Here is a 21,331-nt window from a genome sequence, read left to right as displayed (position 1 = left end):
AAGGGGCATTTCATTATATACAATGCTGGCTTTTTACTTTGCATACTCTGTAAATAAGGCACATATAAGGACACAGTCAGGTAAGTTGGTCACGTAAATAGGAAATAGAAAATGGCATAGACCACTCCTTGGATGAAAATGCTTCCTATTTACTACATGTTCTAGTCTTACTCTGACACTCATTCTTATCAAACACAATGCCTTACTTTCGGTCCCTTGCCATATCTTGCCTGTCAAAGACTTAGCTCCTACATTTGCACCATCAACCTTTCAACACAACAAAGGTGTTCATACAATTGTATCACCAATCTATCAAGTTCGTCAAATATGATTTCCCCCCTTAAAGCCATGTTCGTCGTTTGCTACAAAGTTTATTCTCTCCAAGCGCTCTACCATTCTCATCTTGATTCATTTTCCAGTACTTTGCAAGGAATGAATACCAGTTACACTTGTCTAGTTCAGGTCTTCTTTCTTGAATATAAGGATTACTTTTTTATTTTAGATTTTAGGGAGGTCAGCAGTAGCTTTTTATTGATGATCCTATTTAGTGGTCAACCTGTGGATAATTTTTTAGTTGTTCTACTTTTGCAGCCTGACCCCGAGACTATGCTTTTCTGGTGATTGCCTGGTATGAGGCTGTCTGCCTTTGTAGCCCACACCCACAGGGCCACATAACTATGATAGCCAGGTTAATCGAATACCTCTGGTAGACACATATCAAGATCAAACTTGAAAACTTCTACTATGATTCCCAAAATTTCATGTACTTTCCATTCACCTGGACTGTATGGGTCTCAAAACATCCCAGATGAATGGAATGTTTATTTCCACGGAAGTGTGGATGGCAATTTATATTTCATATACTGTACTTTTGGTAGCAGTTTGAAGAGTTATGGACCTCTGGTGTTTTCTAACTGTACTTATGGCTCACTTGACTTTTCACTGGATTTAATTTACACTTTTTGTAAATTAAAAGTTTGAAGTATCCCACATGTATTTCCAATACAGCATGCTTGGTGGTTCCTGCATGACTTTCTAGTTAATGTGCTGTGGATGTGGTGCATAGGACTGCAAGCACCAAGTCTGTCTAATCAATGTCATCAATATCAAGACCTTGTCAAGGGCTAGGAACTAGACACAATGATCTGAACCCATTCAAAGTAAACACAATGTCCTATTATATAATATTCTTACAGTAATTGTAAAACTTACCTATGCTGATAGGGGTACATCTTTAGGGTGTCCCAAATTTCTTCAGCGAGGCACGGGTTGGAGTCCAGCATGGAGAGCGATGGAAGAAGAGCTTCATCCAAAACATCAAGGAACTCATAATAGAATGTGTTGCGAACTCCATCAGCTCCAACTTTAACCTTAAAAATTATAAGCAAAATATTACTATCTTGATAAAACTTAGAACTGGAAAACAAATACAATTAATCAAGATTGTATAAATGTTCATTTAATGTCCTGTTGCTTAATTGAATAGAAGCTGGAAATTCTTCCTTGCATGGGAAACCTGTTCAATAACACTATCAATTTGATGCTATTTTACAATAATCAATCTGGTAACTTGCTCTGATCTCAAAATGTGCAAAAGCTGCTTACTTAGCACTTCTTTTACATCATTATGATGCAACTTTCTCAGATTCCACACAGAGTAGGTAGATTACAGAAGCCATTTTGGATATGAGGCAAAGCCCTCAAGGTGCACCTCTGCAAGTCACAGCACCCCCTAACTTCCATATCAGAACACACTCATGCATTTAGTCTTATGTGATCTCTAGTGGTTTCTGCATCCCATCCTCTTGTTTGGGTAGTAATTGTAGTAACAATGAGGACCGTAGTATATATACCGACATACAACGAAGTTTGAACATAGAAATCTGAACTATTGAGTTGGACAAACCAGAAACTCTTTTTTTTTTTACTTGTGTTGCTTTGACAAACTAAACTAACCTATTCAACCTCCCTAGGCCTATTACACTACATCTGAGGCCTAATATAGTACATGTGTGTGCAGTATAGTACATTCCTAGGCCTAGGAATATTTAAGTTTGTATTTTAGCTGCATTTATTTTAAAAGAATACCTTACTAGTCAGTATACTACTCTCTAAAAACTAAAAACGTACGAATTCTGACATTTCTAACACAATAGGTAGTATCTAAACAGGAGGATGGGTTGGTTTCTGCAATATTGTACACAATAGGTACTATCTAAACAGGAGGATGGGTTGGTTTCTGCAATATTGTACACAATAGGTACTATCTAAACAGGAGGATGGGTTGGTTTCTGCAATATTGTACACAATAGGTACTATCTAAACAGGAGGATGGGTTGGTTTCTGCAATATTGTACACAATAGGTACTATCTAAACAGGAGGATGGGTTGGTTTCTGCAATATTGTACACAATAGGTACTATCTAAACAGGAGGATGGGTTGGTTTCTGCAATATTGTACACAATAGGTACTATCTAAACAGGAGGATGGGTTGGTTTCTGCAATATTGTACCTAACATTTTGTGCAGGAACTATTTCTGATGATGCACGAAATAGCCGTAATCCAACCCGCTATGATCTTCCTCCGTCTTAGGACTTACACGTTTCATATTGTATAAAATATTGTTAACAATTCATTGCATATAAAAATACATACAAGTGGTTCTTACAAAACTTCCAAGATTATTGTTAGCTGAAACTACCGTGAATCCCCCAGACATGGCATTAGTGAGAGGTCTTTGTGTTGTGATGTTAATGTGTTTTTAAGGTCTCACTCAATGTATTAAAAGTATTTTAAAGCCTGCAACCAGGGTGCGACAGACACCTTTATCACACCATCATATACAAGTTTTAAATTTTCTAGCATTTTAATTCCACACAGAAATGCTTTTTCACATCACATAAATATTGCAAATACTACATGTTAATAAAATAATTGTATGAATAGCTAGGGGTATTCCCTACAATAGAGAGGAACTGTAATTCCTTGAAAAGGATATTTAGTTTAGAAAGCTAAAATACCACAAATTAAATGCTATTGCAATGTTATGATGATGGATAATAAAAATTAACGGAATTTCTTTACCTGTTTTAGTGCCACTCGGGCTACACGAAGAACCTTGTACATTAGGCCAGGGTCGATGTACAGATGTGGCCCCAAAGTGCTTAGCATTGGAAATATTGTTGTACACACATCATTGAAGTTATATGCTGGCCGAGGAGCCAGTGGGTTATTGAGTAGTTCAACAACCGTCCCTTTGAGTCGACTAGGTAGAGTGCACACCCTGAAAAGAATTTATAATCAGATCAATCTTATAAATATACAATCTTATACGTATAAATATATGCACCTAATGAATTTATTCATAAATATATAAGCCTAAATTTTATAATTGCATATAGCATGTACTTTGCCTGTAAATACACAGGTGAAAATCACACATTTGCTTGTTAAATGTTGAGTGGTACCTATTATGGCCGCCCTGTATGTCCAGATACTGGGTGGTGATGTGCCAGACATGGTCCTCCCATTTATACCAAGGTCCTAGAAGGAACTCTAGATTGTTTTTAAAGATTGGGAATGGTTACTAGAGGCCTAAGGAAGCTAATGTGAGCCCCCTTGTATGTGCAGGACACTCTTAATGCAGCACTCTAAGGCATACATGTATGACCCGCACAGTGCAGTCAGTTAGCCCAAGAGCATACATGTATGATTCATTCAGTAGAAGTAGAATAATAAATTAAAATATGTATCGTTAAAACTTAAATTGAAAATGGAATCTGTACATCAGAAGAGAACAGCCAATAATCAGGCTCAGTGTCAACACACACACACACACACACTACTAAATGGCTTCCTAAACTGAAAACAACAGCTACGAAGAAAGGCTATTAAATATGCCAAAGATAGAAGGAAAAAAGGTGATATGATCACAACACACAAAATAGTATCAGGAATCGACAAAATTGATGAAGGTGGAATACTTGAAACCTGCAGCTTCAAGAACAAGAGGTCACAAATTCAAGCCACGGACACAAAGGTGCTGAACAAATATTAGAAAGTTCTCTTTTGCAAACAGTGGTAGACACTTAGAATAAGTTATGTGAAAAGGCGATGGGTGCCAAAACCATCAGTAGTTTCAAAGCGTCATACGATAGAGTACTGGGAAGATCGAACACGACATGCATAACTCTCATCCTATAACAACATTTGGGTAATTAGTTACTCTTTGACTGCCACATTTCTCAATAGTTGTCATCAACTGGCCAAAATTATGGATACCTTGGTCATGTAAGTTAAACCAGGTTTGCATAAGTATCAGACTCAGAATCCTGGTTCAGCCATCAGGAAAAATAATCATAAAACAAAAAGTACATTATCTTCCAATAAAATTAATATGTTGATCAAGTGGCCAAGAAGAAGGCAATTAGTAGCCAAGAAGTGTCACCAACTGAACAGAAAAGCAGAATTTATTATGAAAGTTGGGAGCAACCAAAGAGCTCACAATGAAATGACATGAACGTGATATCTATGAGAAAATGCTGAAGCCATATGGTGCAGACAGTATTCCGTGTGACAAGTACAAATTCAGCAGAGCACGGGGTCAGTTACATCAATGTATCAGTTTCTTGGGAGTGGTTGGTCACAGCAGGTTCAATAACAGGTGAATAATTATACAGTCATCTAAACACACAAAGTAAAATTTCACTTACTTTCTGTAAATTGGTTCAATAGTAGCATGTATCAACTGGCAAAGGGCTTGACTAACAGGATGAATAGATACGAGGTAATAATCTGGGAAGCGTCTTGAGAGTTCCACGAAGTGTTCCCACGCACCAACCTGTTGGTTATCAGTACCAAATAGCGAGGCAAAAATATTAGACAAAACACTATATAAAATAAAAACAATACAATGATAATAGTGAACAGTTAATCATGTTGGCAGAGCAGGTTTAAACCAACCCATTCTCTCACCGAATACCTGCCATTTTTTAATGGTATAGACAAATACCCTGTACCTTAAAAAATTTTAAGTAATAGCGGTAAAAACTCAAGCAGCATAATAGTGACATTTTCAATACATCAGACTCGATAGGTTAGGCGGGTTGCTTTGATTTGTGCATATTTGGTTAGGTTAGGCAAGAGAGTTACATTTCCATGGTGTCAGAGAACAGGCAGGTTTAAACACCAGCTGATACTGTCACCACAGCTATTTTACTCCTGGAAAACCGTAATAATGTACTTAAGTATTATAAACTATAATATATAAATGTACTGGATTATTGTAGTTTAGTGAAAATAGTAATTAGCAACATCCTTTAAACAAAAATTGGCACTGAGGATTAGTCAAACTGTATAATACATCTCAGTACTACACACCTTTAACAGGATTAGTCAAACTGTATAATACATCCCAGTACTACACACCTTTAACAGGGCAACTGTATAATACATCCCAGTACTACACACTTTTAACAGGGCAACTGTATAATACATCCCAGTACTACACACCTTTAACAGGGCAACTGTATAATACATCCCAGTACTACACACCTTTAACAGGGCAACTGTATAATACATGCCAATACTACACACCTTTAACAGAGCAACGCAGAGTTGAATCTTTTGGTTAGTGCTGTATCTTTCAAAGTGTCTATGTTCATCTTTTTCTTTTTCTTCATCTTCTCTTTCTTTTTCCTTTTCTTTTTCTCTATCCTTGTCTTTAGTGGAAACTATATTTACTTTGTGGGCAATTTCCCTTGCCTCATTTTCCTCCTTCTGGTAGTCTTCAATCATTATTGAATCCTCTGGTGTTAACTGCCAACAAGATATTAAGATTAACAAGGGAACAAATCTAACTTAATTTTACATAAAGCATGTTTAACATAAAATCATAAGGAATAAGAACATAAGAATTAAGAAAAAGGCAAAGGCCTACTTGACCATATGAGGCCGTACCAATTTATATCCACCCAAACTTATTCATATCAGGAAAATATGAGGAGCTACAAACAACAGTATGTTCTAAAAGTAAGCTCAGAGGTAAAGGAACTTACCTAAAGTTCCTTTAGGTAAGGTAAAGGTAAAACATCTTTAAGTAAGCAGTGACAGTAATGCAGAGAGACAAGTGAGTTATCCCCAGATACCCAAAGGGGTAGCCTAATTACATGGAGGTATATTCTGCATCGTAGTAGCACTGGAGGCCAGTGGTCAGAGCCCCAGGCAGTCGAGTGAGGACTGGCCTATTTATTACAGCAAATATGTTGAAACAGTTTGTAGGCCAGTGGATGTAGTCATGTTTGAACAGACTAGAAATAAAAATGAATTTTGGAGAATTGATTTTTGAATTACCACCAACAGTGAAAAGAAACGTACGAAAGATCGAGAAAATTTGTGTTAGAATTATTAATCTTACTTTTTCGGTCATATTTAATAATATATGTCTACAGGAAAGACTGCTACCAAAATATACTAATTATATATATATATTTATATATATATATATATATATATATATATATTTATATTATATATATATATATATATATATATATATATATATATATATATATATATATATATATATTATATATGTCGTACCTAGTAGCCAGAACTCACTTCTCAGCCTACTATGCAAGGCCCGATTTGCCTAATAAGCCAAGTTTTCCTGAATTAATATATTTTCTCGAATTTTTTTCTTATGAAGTGATGAAGCTACCCATTTCATTATGTATGATGTCAATTTTTTTTTATTGGAGTTAAAATTAACATGGATATATGACTGAACCTAACTAACCCTACCTACCCAAACCTAACCTATCTTTCTAGGTTAGGTTGGGTTAGGTAGCCGAAAAAGTTAGGTTAGGTTAGGTTAGGTAGGTTAGGTAGTCGAAAAAACATTAATTCATGAAAACTTGGCTTATTAGGCAAATCGGGCCTTGCATAGTAGGCTGAGAAGTGCATTCTGGCTACTAGGTACGACATTATATATATATATATATATATATATATATATATATATATATATATATATATATATATATATATATATATATATATATATAATATATAATATATTATATATATATATATTTATATATATATATTTATATATATATATTTATATATATATATATATATATATTTATATATATATATTTATATATATTTATTTATATATATTTATATATATATATTTATATATATATATTTATATATATATATTTATATATATATATTTATATATATATATTTATATATATATATTTATATATATATATTTATATATATATATTTATATATATATACTGTATATATGAGACAAGTGTTCAGAAGAAGGGACACCACGAGTGTAGCTCTCATCCTGTAACCACACTTAGGTAATTACACACACACATTTGTATATTATAAAATTCCTGTTGTTGGGGACAGGCAACTACTATATTTTCTCTTGCCAGGATCCATCAGTTGTGAGCCAAGGACGTAACCCACTGTGCTACAGGACCAGTATACAGTATAAAAGAATAAATACTTACCCATATATAAATATCTGAAATTTTTAAAATATCAGCCTGTATAAGTAGGGCAATTGTCGTATAGATTCCTTTTGCATCCTTTCCACTGCTTGAGTAGGTGTTGAGCTTGAACCCAAGCAGCTCACTAATGGTGGCCGACTCACAGGGGTATAGATTCAGCAGACCGGTATAAAACTGGTGTTGCTCTGGACGGCATTCTAATGATTCCAATATAAGATCCAACACTCGATTTGGATCCAAATTAAAACCACCTGAAAAAGAATTAAAACTTAATAAAAAGAATATTATAGACCACAAAAAATGAAAGCATTGCTAAAACAATTAAAAAACAGGGTATTCTAATTAAATATTAAAGATAAGTAGTAAATTACTACTTAAGATTTAAGACTGCATATTTCTTTTAGCTCAAGATATGTTAATAAACAATGGGAATAATAATAAACAGTGGGAATCATAATTAATTAGATGGGAGGCAATATGACTTGCCTCCCATCTAGGTAATTATTATTACAATTACTTTGATTGGATGCAGGTCAACAGTCCAGAGGTTAATAGTTTAGCAAGTCAAGGTATGAAGATATACTGTACTATCAATTTATTCATTCCTGCCAAACATTAGCACAGTGTGCTCCTGCTTAAATGGATAGATTTGGATCAAACCTGTATATTTCAACCAACTTTTTCACTGCATCCAAAGTTTGCTATTTTTTGCTTTTTTTTATAACAAGTATTAAGATATAAATATGTTTTTATTATGAAAAGAACATATTTTTTGTGATACTGTATTTTGATACCAAAATAAACTGAAACATTCCTGGCCACCTCCTTCAAATTATGCAGTCAATTATCAGATCTCACATCACATCACGCAATTGAACTCCTTGCAAATTCACCTTGTACTTCTAGTACAAGGCAAGTACTTCCTAAGTACTGTACCCTAAGCATTCATACATACATCAGCAGCTGTTTAAAAGAGAAAAATAATAATTACCTCTTGAGCACTGTCCCTTTCCATGCCCTCAATTTCACTTCTCCACGTCATCTCTACATAACATCATCTCTGAGAGCTACTACAGTAGCTCTCAATCCATTAACTTTCATAGTAACAGTCCTTCCTTTAATTATACTATTCAACCTTTCCCACCTCTCTTCTCCCATTCACTAAAAATTTAAGGTCTAAACCATTATTGTATAGAAATGGATTTAAATAACTAACCAATAAGGCTACGTATAACTTCAATGATGGAGCTCGGTGTTACTCTGCTGCTTATGTCTTGATTGAGTTCAGTTATAAGCTTGGCGTAGCCTTCAGTCTCTTCACGTAATAGGTTAAATTTCTGTTGTTTATAACTGAAACAAACAATTAATAACATTATTTTCATTAACTAAAATTCATAGTTGCAAAAAAGCATTATTATTTAGGGGAAGAATAAACCTGATATTAATCCGAATGTAAACCATCCTACAATAGTGTAGATGAGAGCTGCCAGTCATCACGAGTGAAATAGCTTAGAAAACTCAGTGTTGTACTGTAGCCATGATCAAAATTTCTCAGTACAAGTTGTAAATGTCTCAAATTAGAAGCTCTACTGTGAATAAAATGTAAAACAAAATACTGTATAAATAATAACTTTACAATACTGTACTCACAATAATTTGGTCTTGACTTTAATCTGCTTTGTGTGAAAATTTTTCTTATTCTTAACAATGCCTCCTTCTCCTAAAGTTTCAATTTCTAATCTTTCCTTCATCAGTTTATCTGCATCAAGGGACTTGAGCAGTGCCAAAAACTGGTCACGATTTTTGTTGAGTCGATCAATGGTAGACGTCTCCAGATCCAGCAGTGTTGATACTTCCACCAGCTGTGAGGCCATATCTGGATGCCAATTCTACAACAAATAACAGTGTAAACAAATATTATAAACATTCCCGTTGTCAAGGACAGGAAGGTTATACTACACTTAAGCTTATCTATGCCCCCCCTTGGCTACCACCTGATCTTCCCCAGAATGCATTCCTCACCACTTGCCTAACTCCTAGGTACCTATTTACTGCTAGTTGAACACAGTACCAGGTACTATAAGGAAACATGCCAACTGTTTCTGTCCAGCCCCAGGGATTGAACCTGGGTACCCTGATTATGAACCAAAGGATGTAGACCACTGTGCTATACGGCCCAATTATGAGAGATACAAACCATCATATTGACATCTGATGGTTTAAAATTTTGTATCAGTATGAAATTTGATTAGTATGATATTTATGTTTAATGATGAATTCACTTTCTCTCTCTCTCATCAACACTGCTCTCGCATTTTCCTCCTAGGTGTTTTCCCCTGACCAATGTAGATCAGCATGGTAGTAACATACTGTAATGATAAAACTAACAAGATAAAATATAAATTATATGCAAACTTACAATCATATCTGTGAGAAGAGGTCGTGCATAATCTCTTCGAAGTTGGCCTTTCAAGATTGCAGAAAGGAGTTCGTAAAGAGCACGAGAGAGGTCTGAAATATTTATCTTACATTACATTCTTGTACAACCACTAGCACGTATAACGTTTCAGACAAGCCCTTAATTCTACGTTCCCTGGAATACGACCTCACCAAATCGTTTAACAACCAGGTACCCATTTTACTGTTGGGTAAACAGAGGCTATAGTTAAGGATTGACACCCAGTAAATCCTCCCCGGCCAGGATACAAACCCAGGACAAAGCGCTCGCAAAATGCCAGGCAAGTGTCTTCACCACTTCACCATGGGGACTGCCAATGTTTATATTGAAATAAATTTATTTATAAAAATAATCTAACTTATTCAATAACACTTATGACTACAAAACAAAGAACTAAATAAAATATCATGCTGTAAGGGAAATGAATAATTCCTGTTGTCAGAGACAGGAAGCCTGTATTTAGACTTACGGAGATTCCCCCCCCCTCCCCCCCCCAGGCCAACCACCAACCTTCCCCACAATGCAAATCACAACAGTTGCCTAACTTCTGGGTACCAAATTTACTGCTAGGTAAACCGAGGCACCAGGTGAAATGAAATGTGCCCAACCATTTCTGTACTGCCCAGGGAATTTAACACATGTCCCTTGGTTGTGAGCGAAGGATGTAGACCCCATGCTACAGTATTCAGAACTTTGTTCTTCCTCAGTCTTGTTCTTCCTCAGTCTAAAATAGTACTGTATCATGTCTGGAGTTCAAGGAGAAAGGCTTCAAAAACAAAATACTTACCTCTTATTTTTTAACTTATTATTTAATATACACAGTGTAAATGGATCCAACTTGGGAATAGCTGTTCATCCACCTGGCCTCTCAGGGTAACAAGCCATCATCTTGCATGAAACTCAAGGACCCAACATATCAGCACCCTTTCTTTTTACTTTCTCAAGAGGCCCATGCCTGCCTCATAACACACCCTAAAATTTCTATACACATGTATGAAGTATATATTATTATTTATTAGTATACAGGTATTTAGTTCCCTCTCAAAGAAATAATTATTTGCATTAAAAGTAAAATTTCAGTTAAGGAAATTACTGTACTGTGTAAAATTTCTCCCCCTTTTGTTTACCAATGGGTGTTAAGAACTACAGCAAGGTCATGTGAGCGATGCACATTGCAATATCAACATAAAGCTCAGTATATGATCATACATCTGTGTAGTATCAGTCAATACAAGGTCTTATCATAGAGCAACCAAGAAAAAATAAAGACACAAGTTGCTAATGGTCTACACAATCTGATCTTATGGCCATAAATAAATTACTGTATACACATTCCAAGAGTACAATAAGGCATTTAGAAAGCAAAATTTATATACTGTACTGTAATACAGTATATATATCCTGTGACAACCATATAGAGTACAGCATCGTATCCTTGCTTAACACTTTCGCGTTCCACAGACTGAATAATTCGTCACTCATTTTTCTACTGAATGTGTTCCAACGACGCAATACTGAGTCACTCATTACAATATTTTTTAAAAATTTAAATTTTATCAGATCAATCTGGTAGTGGTTTTAAAATAAGCGCCTTTAGATTGCACACAATTTGATACCAAAATCAAAGATATAACATGAAACTTGATGTCCAAACACTTGAAATATTATAAATAGGTCTATGGTCTGAATATTAAAATATTTGTTAAAATTCTATTTATTGTCCTATTATCTTGGGACTTGTTTTAAAATGTGCGCCTTTTTATTGCGAACAATTTGATACCAAAATGAAAGATGTAACACAAATATTTATGTCAGAACACTGGAAAGATATAAATAAATTTGTGATGATGAGCGTCCAGAATTAAAATATTTGTTAAAAATCCAGTTATTGCTCTATTATTCTGGGACTAGTTTTAAAATAATCGCCTTTTTATTGCGAACAATTTGATACCAAAACGAGCGACGTAGCACGAAATTTGATGTTATCAAATTGAACGAGTTGAACATTAGGTTGCAATGTACAAAATGGTGCTCGTTCATGGGTAACTTTAGGCTTTTCTGCGGGGAGGCACTCCAGCCTTTTGTACATTTTATTCATACACATCTGTAGGGAATTTAATTGCGAACACAATGATACCAAAATGAGCGACGTAGCACGAGAATTAAGGTAAAAAAATGGAACGAGAATGCACATGTTACTGATTTTGTGCGTTTTTGCCGACTTTACGCTTTGCTGTTGGGAGTCACGCTAGGCTTTTGGACATTATATTTATACACACCTGTAGAGAATTTAATTGCGAACACAATGATACCAGAATGAGCGACGTAGCGCGAGAATTAAGGTGAGAAAACTGGAACGAGTATACACATTTGAGTGTCACCGCGCGCTTACCCGCACGGAGGGGCCACGATCCCCCTGTCAACCGCGAGTTTCCACGGAGCGCGAAAGTGTTAATATACCTAGAGTAGACTCTATACCTAGAGCAGACTCTATACCTAGAGTAGACTACTAAAGAGTAGACAGCTCAAAGTTTAACCAATATATATCTAGTCCAAAAACAAGACAAAGTTACAGAAGGTTGAGGAATGGTACGATACTTGCTCTAGAAGTAAGAGGTATGAGTTATGAGAAAAAACTACAGGAATTAAGCCTAACACCTCTGGAAGACACAAGAGTTAGGGGAGATATGATAACATACAAAACTCTAAATAGTAGATTATGTATACAGTACAATAATTATAACTTGCACATGTAAGCAAATTGGTACAGACCTTTGACTTGGTTAGGTTTGGATAATCCTGGATTATCTGGATTATCTTTGATCAGCTGCTTTATCATCTGGACCCTGAAAGAGATATTTTTAACTTAAAACATGAAAATTTTTTAATATAACATTTACTTGTTGAATCAAAATGGGGAAGAGGATGCAGAATCAGCTGAACTATACTAGTTGTTGTGCATACTGTACCAAGATCCATCCATCTCTTATTCCTGCACCTTAAGAGATGCGAGCTCCCTTTGAAAGGATAATTTTTCTTTATCCTACTCTCTAGAACTTTGACAAGTACAGTACAGAACATTAACTTTTCTTAGTCAAGGCTAGCTAAGTTGTTGGGAAATATAACATCCAGAATTAACCACAATAAGATGTATGGGAGACGTATGACATAACTCCTTCAATGTCACCAATCAGCAACCATATAGTTACTGCAACTTATTTCAAGAACAAAGACCAAGAATACAAAATTCACTTTTCTGAGTACAGTACTGTACTGTATCTCACTTGGTTGCTCAGTAAGGCAAAATCCACCTGGGTCCTATAGGACAGAATTATGAGCGAGGGGTATTAGCCTGGATCATATCTGGAGTGGGTTCTGGGAGTTCTACTCCTCAAGCCTGCCTGGGGCCAGACTTGACTGTGATAAACTTGGCCCAATACTGTTGCTTTGAGTGGCCCGCAGGCCCACATATCTATTACAACCTGGTTAATCCAGCACTTCTTGCAAGAACGTATAATTTTCCGTTAAGTAAGTAATTATCAAAGAAGGCATCAAGCCGGGAAGGCTATGTAGCACCAATTTTGTGTTTATGCATACTGTACAGTATATATATTCTCTGTACTCGAAGACTAAACCACACACCAGAAGACGAGGAGTCGACGACGTTTCGCTCCATCCTGGACCATTAAATCGATTGTGATGGAAGTGAGGTCAGTCAGTCTTCGGCTATACGGAGAATCTATTGAAACTGATGCTAACTATGAAACTGTGATGAAACTATGAAACTATGATGATGAAACTGCTGACTGATTAACTGATGAAACTAATAAAGAATTTTTTTTCTTTAAGTTCACTTTTATTCTGGAAATATTTCCTATGCTTGTTGGAGGGGTATTGAATGGCCATGAACCTCTGATGTTTATACAGTACAGTGTTAGATACACTGATTGCGTCCATGGAACCTCTACTCTTCACTAACTGTATTCTGCATCTATCATCATTTTACCTTGCAAATTTGGGACCTGGCCTTCCAGTATCCCTCATGTATATACAGTACAGTATCGTGTGATATCTCTCGTCTCCTTTCTAGAGGATAACATTTTGAGAGCTTTGAGATTGTCCCAATACAGCAATTTAGGCACTTTATTGTGTCTATGTATGCTATATATATTCTCTGTACTCGAAGAATAAACCACACACCAGAAGATGAGGAGTTGACGATGTTTCGGTCCATCCTGGACCATTAAATCGATTGTGATGGGAGCGAGGGAGGCACGGGCATTAAGTAAGGCAAGAGAGAGAGAGGAGATAATTCTTAGAGGAAGGCAAGAGCAAGGAAAAAGGTACAGATGGGATGGGTGTAATAATGGGTGTAAGATGGGGTTTAATAAAGGGTGTAAGCATGTGAATGTAAGAATATGAGAAAGAAAAAGAAAGAAAAAGGGGGTAGGCTTATGTTAGGTCATGTTTGTTAGAAAGGTTAGAGAATTTGAGTATGAAATGTGAAGAGTCAACAGCAACAAAGCCAGGATTAAGGTTCATGTTGGGTATGTTGTACTCATCTAGGTATGCTTGCGGGGGTTGAGCTCTGGCTCTCTGGTCCTACTTCACAACTGTCAATCAACTGGTTTACAGATTCCTGAGCCTACTGTGCTCTATCATATTTACATTTGAAACTGTGTATGGAGTCTGCCTCCACCATATCACTGCCTAATGCATTCCATCTCTTAACTATTCTGACACTGAAAAAGTTCTTTCTAACGTCCCCGTGGCTCATTTGGGTACTTGGTTTTTACTTGTGTTCCCTTGTTCACGTACCACCTGTGTTAAGCACTTTATCTTTATCTACCCTGTCAATTCCTCTGAGAATTTTGTAGGTAGTGATCATGTCTCCCTAACTCTTGTCTTCCAGTGTCGTGACCCAATCACTTGGGCTGGACGGTAGAGCGACGATCTCGCTTCATGCAGGTAGGCGTTCAATCCCCGACCGTCCAAGTGGTTGGGCACCATTCCTTCCCTCCCCCGTCCCATCCCAAATTCTTATCCCGACCCCTTCCCAGTACTATATAGTGGTAATGGCCCTGCACTTTCTCCTGATAGTTCCCTTCCCCTTCCCTTCCAGTGTCGCGAGGTTCAGTTCCAGTAATCTTTCCTCATAGCTCATTCCTCTCAGCTCGGGGACTAGCCTGGTGGCATACCTCTGAACCATGTCTAACTTCGTTTTGTGTTTGACTAGATGCGGACCCCACACCAGAGCTGCATATTCTAGTCTGACATATGAGGTAACAAGGTTCTGAGCGATTCCTTACACAAATTTCTGAAAGCAATTCTTATGTTTGCTAGCCTTGCATATGCTGCTGATGTTATGCTTTTGATGTGGGCTTCAGGGGACAGGTCTGGTGTGGTATCAACCCCCAGATCTTTCTCTCGTCCTGATTCCTGAAGGATTTCCTCTCCCAGCTGGTACTTTGTGTTTAGCCTCCTGCTCCCTACGCCTATCTTGAACACTTTGCTCTTGCTCGAATTAAATTCTAGTAGCAATTTGTTGGACAATTCCTTCAGTCTGTCCAGGTCATCCTGTATCCTCTTGCTGTCCTCCTCTGTCTTCATCTTTCTCATAATTTTAGCATCATCAGCAAACATTGAGAGGAACGAGTCTATACCATCTGGAAGATCTGAGCCGATTCGACAAGATGGCGTCTGTGAAGTCGAGGCAGGAAAGTTTATTTTTTAAGACCAAACAATAGGATGATTAGAATTCCTAACATGACACAAGAGAACATTGTATTTATTGACTTAACACTTCTTTTGTCTGTCATGTTCTCTTTATTCCCTCTATTTCTGCAATCTCTCCCACTATGAAAGAGGAAATAGGCACAGAATAGTACTCCAAGCGGGACTGCACAAGTGATTTTGAATAGTACTGTATAAGCATTGTGGTGGAATCTGAAAATTTGAAGGTTCTCATACTGAGTAATCCAACCAATCATATTCCTGGCTGACACTATATTTGCTTGGTTATGCCCACTAAATGTTAGGTTATCAGACATCATAATTCCCAGATCCTTTAGAAGTAATTTTCCTTCTATGAGTAAGCTCAAATTGTTTTTAACCCAGTAATTTGCTTAAGTTTTTAATTTTTATTATACCCGAGTACTGTACCTGGAATTTATTACGTTATTTTTTGTTACTCAATCAAGGACTTTACTGATACTGTACTGGTTTGTAACTTTTCAATATCTTCTACAACAGTTATTTTCATACTAACTAGTTACCCCATGACACACACTGCTCAGATCTGCTGGTGTAAACAGACCAGCAAGTGGTATCTTGCTGGTCTAATCTTTTACAATACTGAACTGTACAGTATATGCTTCTATATGAACGTCTGCTCTCACTGGCTGTACTGTACGTGCCACAGGTCAGTCCAGCAGAAGGTACTGCAGCCCTGTTATTTTGGTCCAGTACCAGAGGTGATTATCAAATTCACTCAATCACAATTAGAGGTCTGTTGGCATTACTCTTTACATTCAGAAGGTGAAGAACAACTTTACACTTATCATGTTTAACAAAATTTTGTTCTTGAAAGTGTAAATAGAATGGTTAAACAAACTTGTTTTTGAAATTCTGAAACTAATTGAGACATTTTAGTGCCATCAGAAAGTTTATTGAATGCTTAAATGTACTGTAATATGTTTTTGCCCTACATTTAGCCAGTTTTTGACACATTAGCCACATATCTATGGCTCATCCAATAAAATTAGCTGACTCCTAGATGTTATTACTGCTCAGTTTAGACATATGTATCTCTCGGAGTTTACATTACTGTACCTGCTAATATAGACCCTGACCAAATGTAAACCTGTCACTAAATTATTCATCCACCCTTCAACACAATGTGATCTCACTCTCACTCCATCACTATGTGATGAAGTGAAAAAAGGCAAATGAACACAATACAGATCTATAAGAAAGGTTCAAGACATGTGTAATATTTTATTCATAGTGATCTTCTACCACAACCATTCTATAATATGGTGCCCAAAATGAAACGTTCAAAATACTGAACAATTTGGAGGATATTGATCAGGACAACTTCTTCAAAATGTCAAATGTAACACAAACATGGAGCAACGGTTTCAATGTTGTTATGGATTCAGCTCCTTGGAACAAAAAGTTCCAAGTATGTGACAAGTAGTATGGTGAGCCCGTAGTGGACTTACATGGCACAGGAGCATGCCAGTATGTTCTATGGAATGGTTTTAAGCTCAACAAGCCACAATATAGGACTGAGAACAGGTGATGGTTTTTTCACCCACAGGGTTATTAACCCATGGAACCTCATACCCGACAAAGTTGTAAATGCCAAAACGTTGCTTAACTTGAAAATCCAGCTTAAAAAAACATCAGGACAAATGGAGGGGAAGGGGAGGGACCTTTGACAAGTCGCCGGCTTCCTGTCCTCGTCCAGGCCCACAGTGTTAGGTAAATTCAGGTAAAACTGAATTGCACTATACCCATAGGGGCAAAGGTCAGGTTTTACTCTTCTATCACTATCACTTTACTCATGCAGCCTGTATCCGATATATATATACAAACTTTAAGGCTCATTATTCTCACGTTTGTACAATGAGGAGAGAGAGTGAGAGCTGCACATTGTGAGGGAGACGAGGCCCGTGTCCGGGGTCACCACCTCGCCGCTCACCACCATTACACCTCACTATCTCTCTACTACCCTCCTCCAACACTCATTTTATTAAGTGTTGTCCAGAGACATGGGTGGTTAGACCAGTGTTCTGCCTTGCATTAGCTTTACTAATAAGCGAGCGCCTGTAAACACCAATGGAAAAATCGGTCACCGTTGACAATATTGGCGTCCAAGTCGCGAAGGGCAAACACAAAGATTTATCGCAGAAACGGGTGATAATATTTATGAAATTAGAATGTGAGAGTTATTAGAATTTCTTTTGCACATTTAGGATATAACTCACACTTCTCCCTTGCCAGATTTGTCCCAGTTTTTCCATGTTTCTTGTGTAAACAAGCGGCAGCTGCCCGCCATGTTTGCTGCTTGGACCCGTCTTCTAAACCTCATACCTAACGTGCGAAACAAAACAAAATATTACCTTAATTGGTCTAAATGCTTGGAACCATACATCAGATAAACTTATTATGCACTTATGTTACATTAAATAATTCTTTATTGACGTTTAAATATATGTTTCATAAATCAAAAAGGATTTATACCTCATTACATTATTGAAGAATTGGACATTTGCACATTTTAGTGACTGTCAATATTATATTAAGAAGTAAAATGGCAACATTATCCTCATAAAACTTGTTTTAAAATATGTTACAATCGAGGGAGTTGTAGTATAATTTAGTGAGATGGGGGGAGGGGTATAAGGGCAGTTTGTATATTATGAGCCGGGTGGGTTGTGGAGGGTGGGTGTCCGATGAGCGTTGGGGGTTACATATTGAAATTGAAATAAGTTTATTGAGGTAAAATACACACAAAGGGATGAGGTAGCTCCAGCTATTCTCACCCCGTTCAGTACATCGTGTTAATACATACATATACACACATCATAAACAATGAACATATTACCAAACATTCTGAGAGATAAACATATACATTTCCTCCTTTACACAAGTTACATATAATTATTTTAATAATAATTCGTTTTGCCAATGCAGGCCTACTATGCAAGGCCCGATTTGCCTAATAAGCCAAGTTTTCCTGAATTTATATGTTTTTCAATTTTTTCTTATGAAATGATAAAGCTATCCATTTCATTATGTATGAGTTATTTTTTTAATTTGAGTTAAAACTAACGTAGATATATGACCGAACCTAATCTACCCTACCTAACCTAACCTAACCTAACCTATCTTAACCAAACCTTATCTAACATAAGTAAGTCAATAATTTTTGTTTGTAATATAATATAAAATACTAGTTCAAATAAACCAATTGATTTTTTTTAATAAAGAAAATCACTCGGCCTATATGGCAAATCGAGCCTTGCAAAGTTGGCCGAAAAGTGCGTTCTGGCTACTAGGTACGACATATATATATATATATATATATATATATATATATATATATATATATATATATATATATATATATATATATATATATATATATATTAGTATATTTTGGTAGCAGTCTTTCCTGTAGACATATATTATTAAATATGACCGAAAAAGTAAGATTAATAATTCTAACACGAATTTTCTCAATCTTTCGTACATTATGCTTCACTGTTGGAGGTAAATCAAAAATCACTTCTCCAAAATTCATTTTTATTTCTAGTCTGACGCGACACGGGCGCGTTTCGTAAAACTTATTACATTTTCAAAGACTTCACAAATACACAACTGATTAGAACTTGCGTTTCCCTGATTTTATATCTACATTTGAGTGAGGTGGGAAGGGTGATGTGGCATTACATTTGAGTGAGGTGGGAAGGATGATGTGGCATTAACACAAGACAGAACACTAGAGGATATTAATAGGGTATTAAAAGTATCAACACAAGACAGAACAGAAACAATGGGTATTGAATAGAAGTGTTTGTAGAAAGCCTATTGGTCCATATTTCTTGATGCTTCTATATTGGAGCGAAGTCTTGAGGTGGGTAGAATATAGTTGTGCAATAATTGGCTGTTGATTGCTGGTGTTGACTTCTTGATGTGTAGTGCCTCGCAAACGTCAAGCCGCCTGCTATCGCTGTATCTATCGATGATTTCTGTGTTGTTTACTAGGATTTCTCTGGCGATGGTTTGGTTATGGGAAGAGATTATATGTTCCTTAATGGAGCCCTGTTGTTTATGCATCGTTAAACGCCTAGAAAGAGATGTTGTTGTCTTGCCTATATACTGGGTTTTTTGGAGCTTACAGTCCCCAAGTGGGCATTTGAAGGCATAGACGACGTTAGTCTCTTTTAAAGCGTTCTGTTTCGTGTCTGGAGAGTTTCTCATGAGTAGGCTGGCCGTTTTTCTGGTTTTATAGTAAATCGTCAGTTGTATCCTCTGATTTTTGTCTGTAGGGATAACGTTTCTATTAACAATATCTTTCAGGACCCTTTCCTCTGTTTTATGAGCTGTGGAAAAGAAGTTCCTGTAAAATAGTCTAATAGGGGGTATAGGTGTTGTGTTAGTTGTCTCTTCGGAGGTTGCATGGCTTTTCACTTTCCTTCTTATGATGTCTTCGATGAAACCATTGGAGAAGCCGTTATTGACTAGAACCTGCCTTACCCTACAGAGTTCTTCGTCGACTTGCTTCCATTCTGAGCTGTGGCTGAGAGCACGGTCGACGTATGCGTTAACAACACTCCTCTTGTACCTGTCAGGGCAGTCGCTGTTGGCATTTAGGCACATTCCTATGTTTGTTTCCTTTGTGTAGACTGCAGTGTGGAAACCTCCGCCCTTTTCCATGACTGTTACATCTAGAAAAGGCAGCTTCCCATCCTTTTCCGTCTCGTAAGTGAAACGCAGTACGGAACTCTGCTCAAATGCCTCCTTCAGCTCCTGCAGATGTCTGACATCAGGTACCTGTGTAAAAATGTCGTCAACATACCTGCAGTATATGGCCGGTTTCAAGTTCATGTCGACTAAGACTTTTTGCTCGATGGTACCCATGTAGAAGTTTGCAAACAGGACACCTAGGGGAGAACCCATGGCGACCCCATCTACTTGCTTATACATGTGCCCATCCGGGCTCAAGAAGGGTGCCTCTTTAGTACAAGCTTGGAGTAGTTTCCTCAGAATACTTTCTGGCATGTCAAGAGGAGTACAGGCTGGATCACGATACACTCTGTCGGCTATCATTCCGATTGTCTCGTCCACAGGTACGTTGGTAAACAGCGATTCTACGTCCAACGAGGCTCTTATCCCTGTGGCCCGTGCGCCCCGCAGTAAGTCCACAAATTCCTTTGGAGACTTCAGGCTGAAGGCGCAAGGAACATAAGGAGTCAGCAGGCCGTTGAGTCGCTTCGCCAATCTGTACGTGGGTGTGGGTATCTGGCTAATGATTGGCCGAAGTGGGTTTCCAGGCTTGTGCGTCTTGACATTTCCATACGCATATCCAGGTTTATATTCCCCAATGATCTTTGGCAGGTGGAGTCCGGATTTCTTGGCGTTCACAGTTTCGATCAGTTTGTTGACCTTTGCTTTTAATTCGGCTGTAGTGTCCTTCGTTACCCTTTGGAACTTAGGGTAACAACTTAGGGTAAAAACTGTCATGTTATGTCCAGACCGAGTGAAATGGCCCGGAAAGTGGAGTTGGAAATTCTGTTGGACGACATATTCGACCTCGAGACACAAAA

General features: G+C 37.1%; 1 protein-coding gene across 11 annotated transcripts in view; it reads right to left on the bottom strand.

The window, feature by feature from the left end:
* Window positions 1–18,105, bottom strand: part of tho2 (THO complex subunit 2-like protein) — a 133,172-nt gene extending 115,067 nt beyond the window's left edge. For 10 of the 11 annotated variants that reach the window (XR_011221998.1, XM_069300185.1, XM_069300186.1 and 7 more), the window contains exons 1-10: window positions 17,987–18,105; window positions 12,768–12,841; window positions 9,957–10,048; window positions 9,188–9,426; window positions 8,754–8,887; window positions 7,538–7,788; window positions 5,598–5,819; window positions 4,715–4,842; window positions 3,087–3,285; window positions 1,213–1,370 (exon numbers count right to left, since the gene is read on the bottom strand). Coding sequence is in view for 10 of the 11 variants with exons in the window: in XM_069300185.1 (XP_069156286.1) it covers window positions 1,213–1,370; window positions 3,087–3,285; window positions 4,715–4,842; window positions 5,598–5,819; window positions 7,538–7,788; window positions 8,754–8,887; window positions 9,188–9,426; window positions 9,957–10,048; window positions 12,768–12,841; window positions 17,987–18,090 (1,601 nt within the window). In the remaining variant the exon portion in view is untranslated. Of the gene's footprint in view, window positions 1–1,212; window positions 1,371–3,086; window positions 3,286–4,714; window positions 4,843–5,597; window positions 5,820–7,537; window positions 7,789–8,753; window positions 8,888–9,187; window positions 9,427–9,956; window positions 10,049–12,767; window positions 12,842–17,615; window positions 17,753–17,986 lie in introns of those variants that run through there. The other variant, XM_069300187.1, reaches the window with a different exon arrangement.
* Between the last annotated feature and the right edge of the window lie 3,226 nt (window positions 18,106–21,331).

Source organism: Procambarus clarkii, chromosome 43 (genome assembly GCF_040958095.1).
Source record: "Procambarus clarkii isolate CNS0578487 chromosome 43, FALCON_Pclarkii_2.0, whole genome shotgun sequence".
NCBI lineage: Eukaryota > Metazoa > Arthropoda > Malacostraca > Decapoda > Cambaridae > Procambarus > Procambarus clarkii.
The sequence above is the reverse complement of the archived record's forward strand: the minus strand, read 5'-3'. Positions and strand labels throughout refer to the sequence as shown.